A 10,504-nucleotide genomic window follows, 5' to 3' on the forward strand; every position below is an offset into this window, starting at 1 on the left:
GGGTACCATGGCAACCATCCCAGGGACCCGTTGCTACGGACGGTTGCCATGGCAACCAGTACAGCATCCTGTTGCTAGGGGTTGGGGGTGTGGGGACCCGTTGCTACGGACGGTTGCCATGGCAACCAGCACAGCAACCTGTTGCTAGGGGCTGGGGTTGTGGGGACCCGTTGCTAGGGACAGTTGCCATGGCAACCAGCAGAAGGACCCGTTGCTAAGGACCGATGCCATGGCAACTGGAAGTGGGACCCGTTGCTAGGGACAGTTGCTATGGTAACCAGCACAGGGACCCGTTGCTAAGGGCTGGTGCCATGGCAACCAGCAGATGGAGCCGTTGCTAGGGGCTGGTGCCATGGCAACCAGCACAGGGACACGTTGCTAGGGACTGATGCCATGGCAACCACCACAGCATCCTGTTGCTAGGGGCTGGGGTTGTGGGGGCCTGTTGCTAGGGATGGTTGCTATGGCAACCAGTACAGGGACCCGTTGCTAAGGGCTGGTGCCATGGCAACCAACAGAGGGACCCGTTGCTAGGGACGGTTGCCATGGCAACAAGCAGAAGGACCCGTTGCTAGGGACCGGCGCCATGGCAACCATCCCAGGGACCCGTTGCTAGGGACGGTTGCCATGGCAACAAGCAGAAGGACCCGTTGCTAGGGACCGGTGCCATGGCAACCATCCCAGGGACCCGTTGCTACGGACGGTTGCCATGGCAACCAGTACAGCATCCTGTTGCTAGGGGTTGGGGGTGTGGGGACCCGTTGCTACGGACGGTTGCCATGGCAACCAGCACAGCAACCTGTTGCTAGGGGCTGGGGTTGTGGGGACCCGTTGCTAGGGACAGTTGCCATGGCAACCAGCAGAAGGACCCGTTGCTAAGGACCGATGCCATGGCAACTGGAAGTGGGACCCGTTGCTAGGGACAGTTGCCATGGCAACCAGCAGAAGGACCCGTTGCTAAGGACCGATGCCATGGCAACTGGAAGTGGGACCCGTTGCTAGGGACAGTTGCTATGGTAACCAGCACAGGGACCCGTTGCTAAGGGCTGGTGCCATGGCAACCAGCAGATGGAGCCGTTGCTAGGGGCTGGTGCCATGGCAACCAGCACAGGGACACGTTGCTAGGGACTGATGCCATGGCAACCACCACAGCATCCTGTTGCTAGGGGCTGGGGTTGTGGGGGCCTGTTGCTAGGGATGGTTGCTATGGCAACCAGTACAGGGACCCGTTGCTAAGGGCTGGTGCCATGGCAACCAACAGAGGGACCCGTTGCTAGGGACGGTTGCCATGGCAACAAGCAGAAGGACCCGTTGCTAGGGACCGGTGCCATGGCAACCATCCCAGGGACCCGTTGCTACGGACGGTTGCCATGGCAACCAGCACAGCAACCTGTTGCTAGGGGCTGGGGTTGTGGGGACCCGTTGCTAGGGACAGTTGCCATGGCAACCAGCAGAAGGACCCGTTGCTAGGGACGGTTGCCATGGCAACCAACACAAGGACCCGTTGCTAGTGATGGGTGCCATGGCAACCATCCCAGGGACCCGTTGCTACGGACGGTTGCCATGGCAACCAGCACAGCAACCTGTTGCTAGGGGCTGGGGTTGTGGGGACCCGTTGCTAGGGACAGTTGCCATGGCAACCAGCAGAAGGACCCGTTGCTAAGGACCGATGCCATGGCAACTGGAAGTGGGACCCGTTGCTAGGGACAGTTGCTATGGTAACCAGCACAGGGACCCGTTGCTAAGGGCTGGTGCCATGGCAACCAGCAGATGGAGCCGTTGCTAGGGGCTGGTGCCATGGCAACCAGCACAGGGACACGTTGCTAGGGACTGATGCCATGGCAACCACCACAGCATCCTGTTGCTAGGGGCTGGGGTTGTGGGGGCCTGTTGCTAGGGATGGTTGCTATGGCAACCAGTACAGGGACCCGTTGCTAAGGGCTGGTGCCATGGCAACCAACAGAGGGACCCGTTGCTAGGGACGGTTGCCATGGCAACAAGCAGAAGGACCCGTTGCTAGGGACCGGCGCCATGGCAACCATCCCAGGGACCCGTTGCTAGGGACGGTTGCCATGGCAACAAGCAGAAGGACCCGTTGCTAGGGACCGGCGCCATGGCAACCATCCCAGGGACCCGTTGCTAGGGACGGTTGCCATGGCAACCAACACAAGGACCCGTTGCTAGTGATGGGTACCATGGCCGGACACTGGAGGACCCGTTGCTAGGGACGGTTGCCATGGCAACCATCCCAGGGACCCGTTGCTACGGACGGTTGCCATGGCAACCAGTACAGCATCCTGTTGCTAGGGGTTGGGGGTGTGGGGACCCGTTGCTACGGACGGTTGCCATGGCAACCAGCACAGCAACCTGTTGCTAGGGGCTGGGGTTGTGGGGACCCGTTGCTAGGGACAGTTGCCATGGCAACCAGCAGAAGGACCCGTTGCTAAGGACCGATGCCATGGCAACTGGAAGTGGGACCCGTTGCTAGGGACAGTTGCTATGGTAACCAGCACAGGGACCCGTTGCTAAGGGCTGGTGCCATGGCAACCAGCAGATGGAGCCGTTGCTAGGGGCTGGTGCCATGGCAACCAGCACAGGGACACGTTGCTAGGGACTGATGCCATGGCAACCACCACAGCATCCTGTTGCTAGGGGCTGGGGTTGTGGGGGCCTGTTGCTAGGGATGGTTGCTATGGCAACCAGTACAGGGACCCGTTGCTAAGGGCTGGTGCCATGGCAACCAACAGAGGGACCCGTTGCTAGGGACGGTTGCCATGGCAACAAGCAGAAGGACCCGTTGCTAGGGACCGGTGCCATGGCAACCATCCCAGGGACCCGTTGCTACGGACGGTTGCCATGGCAACCAGCACAGCAACCTGTTGCTAGGGGCTGGGGTTGTGGGGACCCGTTGCTAGGGACAGTTGCCATGGCAACCAGCAGAAGGACCCGTTGCTAGGGACGGTTGCCATGGCAACCAACACAAGGACCCGTTGCTAGTGATGGGTACCATGGCAACCATCCCAGGGACCCGTTGCTAGGGACGGTTGCCATGGCAACAAGCAGAAGGACCCGTTGCTAGGGACCGATGCCATGGCAACAGCCTCCAGGAAACCCTCCCAGTGTCTCCCAGTCCCTTCCCAGTGCCTCCCAGTGCCCTCCAGTGCCCTCCCATCTCCTCCCCGTCCCTTCCCAGTGCCTCCCAGTCTCCTCCCATCTCCTCCCAGTGCCTCCCAGTCCCTTCCCAGTGCATCCCAGTGCCCTCCCATCTCCTCCCAGTGCCTCCCAGTCCCATCCCAGTGCCTCCCAGTCCCTTCCCAGTGCCTCCCAGTCCCCTCCAGTCCCTGCCTAGCGCCTCCCAGTCCCTTCCCACTGCCTCCCAGTGCCCTCCCATCTCCTCCCAGTCCCTTCCCACTGCCTCCCAGCGCCCTCCCATCTCCTCCCAGTCCCTTCCCAGCGCCTCCCAGTCCCTTCCCAGTGCCTCCCAGTCCCCTCCAGTCCCTGCCTAGTGTCTCCCAGTCCCTTCCCAGTGCTTCCCAGTCCCCTCCCATCTCCTCCCAGTCCCTTCCCAGTGCCTCCCATCTCCTCCCAGTGCCTCTCATTTCCTCCCAGCACCTCCCAGTCCCTTCCCAGTGCCTCCCAGTCCCTTCCCAGTGCCTCCCATCTCCTCCCAGTCCCTCCCAGTGCCCTCCCATCTCCTCCCAGTCCCTTCCCAGTGCCTCCCAGTCCCTTCCCAGTGCCTCCCAGTGCCCTCCCATTTCCTCCCAGCACCTCCCAGTCCCTTCCCAGCGCCTCCCAGTCCCTTCCCAGCACCTCCCAGTCCCTTCCCAGTGCCTCCCAGTGCCCTCCCATCTCCTCCCAGTGCCTCCCAGTGCCCTCCCATCTCCTCCCTGTGCCTCCCATCGCCTCCCAGTCCCTTCCCACTGCCTCCCAGTCCCCTCCAGTCCCTGCCTACTGTCTCCCAGTCCCTTCCCAGTGCCTCCCATCTCCTCCCAGTGCCCTCCCATCTCCTCCCAGTCCCTTCCCAGCGCCTCCCAGTGCCTCCCAGTCCCTTCCCAGTGCCCTCCCATCTCCTCCCAGCGCCTCCCAGTCCCTTCCCAGTGCCTCCCCGTCCCCTCCCAGCGCCTCCCAGTCCCTTCCCAGTGCCTCCCATCTCCTCCCAGTCCCTTCCCAGTGCCTCCCAGCACCTCCCAGTCCCTTCCCAGTGCCTCCCAGTCCCTTCCCAGTGCCTCCCAGTCCCCTCCAGTCCCTTCCCAGTGTCTCCCAGTCCCTTCCCAGTGCCTCCCAGTGCCCTCTCACTGCCTCCCAGTGCCTCCCATCTCCTCCCACTGCCTCCCAGTCCCTTCCCGGTGCCTCCCAGTGCCTCCCAGTGCCCTCCCATCTCCTCCCAGTCCCTTCCCATCTCCTCCCAGTCCCTTCCCATCTCCTCCCAGTCCCTTCCCAGTGCCTCCCGTCTCCTCCCAGTGCCTCCCAGTGCCCTCCCATCTCCTCCCACTCCCCTCCAGTCCATGCCTAGTGTCTCCCAGTCCCTTCCCAGTGCCTCTCATCTCCTCCCAGTGCCTCCCAGTGCCCTCCCAATGCCTCCCAGTGCCCTCTAGTCCACTCCCATTGCCTCCCAGTGCCTCCCAATCCCTTCCCAGTGCCTCCCACTCCCCTCCAGTCCCTTCCCAGTCCCTTCCCAGTGCCTCCCAGTCCCCTCCCATCTCCTCCCAGTGCCCTCCCATCTCCTCCCAGCACCTCCCAGTCCCTTCCCAGTGCCTCCCATCTCCTCCCAGTCCCTTCCCACTGCCTCCCATCTCCTCCCAGTCCCTTCCCAGTGCCTCCCAGTGCCTCCCAGTGCCCTCCCATCTCCTCCCAGCACCTCCCAGTCCCTTCCCAGTGCCTCCCAGTCCCTTCCCAGTACTCACCCGGGAGCGGAAGGGCTCGGGGAAGCCCCCCGGGGGGGTTCCGATGTGGCCCTGGAGAAACTCCACCACGGAGAGGGGGAAGGAGAGCTCGTCCGCCCGCGCCTCCACCTCCTCCCGCGACAGCCCGTTCTGCACCATGAACTGGGCCAGGTCCCCCACCACCTTCGAGGACGGCGTCACCTGCACCCAGAAAGGTCACCCCCAAGGGCGTCACCACGTGGGGTCACCCCGAGGTGTCACCCCACCACGCCGCTCCCCTAAGGATCCTTCCTAGGGACGGGGAGCAGCTCGCCCCATGGAGAACCCAAGCCATGGAGAGCACCCAACCCATGGAGAGCACCTCATGGAGACCACCCAACCCATGGAGACCACCCTACGGAAACCACCCAACCCATGGAGAGCACCTCATGGAGACCATCTACCCCATAGAGACCACCCTATGGAGACCACCCAACCCATGGAGATCACCCAACCCGTGGAGACCACCCAACCCATGGAGACCACCTCATGGGGATCATCTACCCCATAGAGACCACCCTATGGAGACCACCCAACCCATGGAGACCACCTCATGGAGACCATCTACCCCATAGAGACCACCATACGGAGACCACCCAACCCATGGAGACCACCTCATGGAGACCATCTACCTCATAGAGACCATCTACCTCATAGAGTCCACCCTACGGAGACTACCCAACCCATGGAGACCACCCAACCCATGGAGACCACCTCATGGAGACCATCTACCCCATAGAGACCACCCTACGGAGACCACCCAACCCATGGAGACCACCCAACCCATGGAGACCACCTCATGGAGACCATCTACCCCATAGAGACCACCCTACGGAGACCACCCAACCCATGGAGACCACCCAACCCATGGAGACCACCTCATGGAGACCATCTACCCCATAGAGACCACCCTACGGAGACCACCCAACCCATGGAGACCACCCAACCCATGGAGACCACCTCATGGAGACCATCTACCCCATAGAGACCACCCTACGGAGACCACCCAACCCATGGAGACCACCCAACCCATGGAGACCACCTCATGGAGACCATCTACCCCATAGAGACCACCCTACGGAGACCACCCAACCCATGGAGACCACCCAACCCATGGAGACCACCTCATGGAGACCATCTACCCCATAGAGACCACCCTACGGAGACCACCCAACCCATGGAGACCACCCAACCCATGGAGACCACCTCATGGAGACCATCTACCCCATAGAGACCACCCTACGGAGACCACCCAACCCATGGAGACCACCCAACCCACGGAGACCACCTCATGGAGACCATCTACCCCATAGAGACCACCCTACGGAGACCACCCATCCCCTTAGAGAACCCCCACCCCATGGAGACCACCATATGGAGACCACCCAACCCATGGAGACCACCTACCCCATAGAGACCACCCTACGGAGACCACCCAACCCATGGAGACCACCCAACCCACGGAGACCACCTCATGGAGACCATCTACCCCATAGAGACCACCCTACGGAGACCACCCATCCCCTTAGAGAACCCTCACCCCATGGAGACCACCATATGGAGACCACCCAACCCATGGAGACCACCTACCCCATAGAGATCACCCTACGGAGACCACCCAACCCATGGAGACCACCCTACAGAGACCACCCAACCCATGGAGACCACCTACCCCATAGAGATCACCCTACGGAGACCACCCAACCCATGGAGACCACCCAACCCACGGAGACCACCTCATGGAGACCATCTACCCCATAGAGACCACCCTATGGAGACCACCCAACCCATGGAGACCACCCAACCCATGGAGACCACCCAACCCATGGAGAGCACCTCATGGAGACCATCTACCTCATAGAGTCCACTCTACGGAGACTACCCAACCCATGGAGACCACCTCATGGAGACCATCTACCCCATAGAGACCACCCTATGGAGACCACCCAACCCATGGAGACCACCTCATGGAGACCATCTACCCAATAGAGACCACCCTACGGAGACAACCCACCCCATGGAGACCACCCAACCCACAGAGACCACCCAACCCACGGAGACCACCTCATGGAGACCATCTAGTCCATAGAGATCACCCTACGGAGATGACCCAACCCATGGAGACCACCTCATGGAGACCATCTACCCCATAGAGACCACCCTATGGAGACCACCCAACCCATGGAGACCACCCACCCCATGGAGACCACCCTATGGAGACCATCCCACCTCATGGAGACCACCCACCCCATGGAGACCACCCCACCCCACGGAGACCACCCACCCCATGGAGACCACCCCACCCCACGGAGACCACCCACCCCATGGAGACCACCCCACCCCACGGAGACCACCCACCCCATGGAGACCACCCCACCCCACGGAGACCACCCACCCCATGGAGACCACCCCACCCCACGGAGACCACCCACCCCATGGAGACCACCCCACCCCACGGAGACCACCCACCCCATGGAGACCACCCCACCCCACGGAGACCACCCACCCCATGGAGACCACCCCACCCCACGGAGACCACCCACCCCATGGAGACCACCCTACGGAACCATCCCACCTCACGGAGACCACCCACCCCATGGAGACCACCCCACCCCACGGAGACCACCCCACCCCATGGAGACCACCCTACGGAACCATCCCACCTCATGGAGACCACCTACCCCATGGAGACCACCCTACAGAGACCATCCCACCCCATTGAGACCACCTACCCCATGGAAACCACCCAACCCATGAAGACCACCCACCTCATGGAGACCACCCTACAGAGACCATCCCACCTCATTGAGACCACCAACCCAATGGAAACCACCCAACCCATGGAGACCACCCTACAGAGACCATCCCATCTCATTGAGACCACCTATCCCATGGAGACCACCCTACAGAGACCATCCCACCTCATGGAGACCACCCAAGCCATGGAGACCACCTCATGGAGACCATCTACCCCATAGAGACCACCCTACAGAGACCATCCCACCTCATGGGGACCACCCAACCCATGGAGAGCACCTCATGGAGACCATCTACCCCATAGAGACCACCCTATGGAGACCACCCAACCCATGGAGACCACCTACCCCATGGAAACCACCCAACCCATGAAGACCACCCACCCCATGGAGACCACCCTATGGAGACCATCCCACCTCATGGAGACCACCTACCCCACGGAGACCACCCACCCCATGGAGACCACCCCACCCCACGGAGCCCACCCACCCCATGGAGACCACCCTACGGAACCATCCCACCTCATGGAGACCACCTACCCCATGGAGACCACCCTACAGAGACCATCCCACCCCATTGAGACCACCTACCCCATGGAAACCACCCAACCCATGAAGACCACCCACCTCATGGAGACCACCCTACAGAGACCATCCCACCTCATTGAGACCACCAACCCAATGGAAACCACCCAACCCATGGAGACCACCCTACAGAGACCATCCCATCTCATTGAGACCACCTATCCCATGGAGACCACCCTACAGAGACCATCCCACCTCATGGGGACCACCCAACCCATGGAGAGCACCTCATGGAGACCATCTACCCCATAGAGACCACCCTATGGAGACCACCCAACCCATGGAGACCACCCAAGCCATGGAGACCACCCTACGGAGACCATCCCACCTCATGGAGACCACCCAACCCATGGAGACCACCTATTCCACAGAGACCACCTCCATATGGAGGAGACCACCTCCTCCATAGAGACTCCCCCCTCATGAAGACCACCCCAGCCCCACCTTAATGAGGTCCCCGAGGATCTTGTTGGCTTCGGTGTAGGCTCTCTTGACCTCCTTGAACTTGTGGCCCAGCCCCATGGCGTGGGCCTGGAAGTGGAGGTTGGTGTATTGTCCTCCTGGGATCTCGTTTTCGTAGACGTCGGCGTTGCCCGACTTCATGGTGGCCGTGCAGTCGAAGGCGGCGTAGAGCCCCCGCGCCCCCTCCCAGTACTCGCTGTACTCAAACACCCGCTCCAGGGCGATGCCTGTGGGGTGGGGTGGGACAGCTGGAGGTCACCCACGGGTGGAGGACCTCATGGTGGGGCCACCGTGGGGGAGAGGGCCACCGTAGTTGAGGGACATCACGGATCGGGCATAACGTCATGACCGAGGTGGCATCAGCGCCACGGCCGTGGGGCCGTCAACGTGGCCAAGGTGGCACCTCCATGACCATGGTGGGACCTCCATGACTATGTCACCACCTCCATGACCATGGTGGGACCTCCATGGAGACCATCTATCCCATAGAGACCACCCAACCCATGGAGACCACCTCATGGAGACCATCTACCTCATAGCAACCACCCTACGGAGACTACCCAACCCATGGAGACCACCCAACCCACGGAGACCACCTTATGGAGACCATCTACCCCATAGAGACCACCCTATGGAGACCACCCATCCCCTTAGAGAACCCTCACCCCATGGAGACCACTCTACGGAGACCATCCCACCTCATGGAGACCCCCCAACCCATGGAGAGCACCTCATGGGGATCATCTACCCCATAGAGACCACCCTATGGAGACCACCCATCCCCTTAGAGAACCCTCACCCCATGGAGACCACCGTATGGAGACCACCCAACCCATGGAGACCACCCTACGGAGACCATCCCACCTCATGGAGACCACCTACCCCATGGAGACCACCCTACGGAGACCATCCCACCTCATGGAGACCACCTACCCCATGGAGACCACCCTACAGAGACCATCCCACCCCATGGAGACCACCCACCCCATGGAGACCACCCTACGGAGACCATCCCACCTCCATGTCACCACCTCCATGACCACATCACCACCTCCATGATCATGGTGGAACCTCCATAACCATGTCACCACCACCATGACCATGGTGGGACCCGTAACTCCGTCACCCCTTTCCTGACCATGTTGCCACCTCCATGAGCGTGGTGGCACCTCCATGACCACATCACCACCTCCATAACCACGTCCCCACCTCCCTGACCGTGGTGGCATCTCCATAACCACGTCACCACCTCCCTGACCATGATGGCATCTCCATAACCACGTCACCATCTCCCTGACTGTGGTGGCACCTCCATAACCACGTCCCCACATCCATAACTATGCCACCACCTACCCTGACCATGGTGGCAGCTCCATAACCACGTCCCCACCTCCATAACCATGTCCCCACCTCCATAACCACGTCCCCATCTCCCTGACCATGTTCCCAAGATCATGGTGGCAGCTCCCTGACTGTGGTGGCACCTCCATAACCACGTCACCATCTCCATAACCACATCCCCACCTCCCTGACCGTGGTGGCACCTCCATAACCACGTCCCCACCTCCATAACCACGTCCCCACCTCCAAAGCCCACCACACAGGGGGGTGGTCCCTCACCTGTGTCCAGGGGCGTCCCGCGGGCGCAGGCCACCAAGGCGCCCATGCTGGGTTGGGAGGTCATGCCTGACATGGCGTCCACGGCCACGTCCACCACGTCGGCGCCGGCGTTGGCGGCCGCCAACATGGAGGCCACGCCGGCCCCCGCCGTGTCGTGGG

The 10,504-nt window shown here is 61.5% G+C and overlaps 1 protein-coding gene across 1 annotated transcript in view; it reads right to left on the reverse strand.

The window, feature by feature from the left end:
• The window catches only part of PC (pyruvate carboxylase), a gene marked incomplete at both ends in the record, with an annotated part of 28,210 nt that overhangs the window by 4,297 nt on the left and 13,409 nt on the right, over positions 1–10,504 (reverse strand). The window contains 2 exon segments of the mRNA XM_014962168.1: positions 4,905–5,084; positions 8,708–8,952. Coding sequence (XP_014817654.1) covers positions 4,905–5,084; positions 8,708–8,952 — 425 coding nt within the window.

Source organism: Calidris pugnax, unplaced genomic scaffold, assembly GCF_001431845.1.
Source record: "Calidris pugnax isolate Ruff unplaced genomic scaffold, ASM143184v1 scaffold1441, whole genome shotgun sequence".
In the NCBI taxonomy this organism is placed as follows: domain Eukaryota; kingdom Metazoa; phylum Chordata; class Aves; order Charadriiformes; family Scolopacidae; genus Calidris; species Calidris pugnax.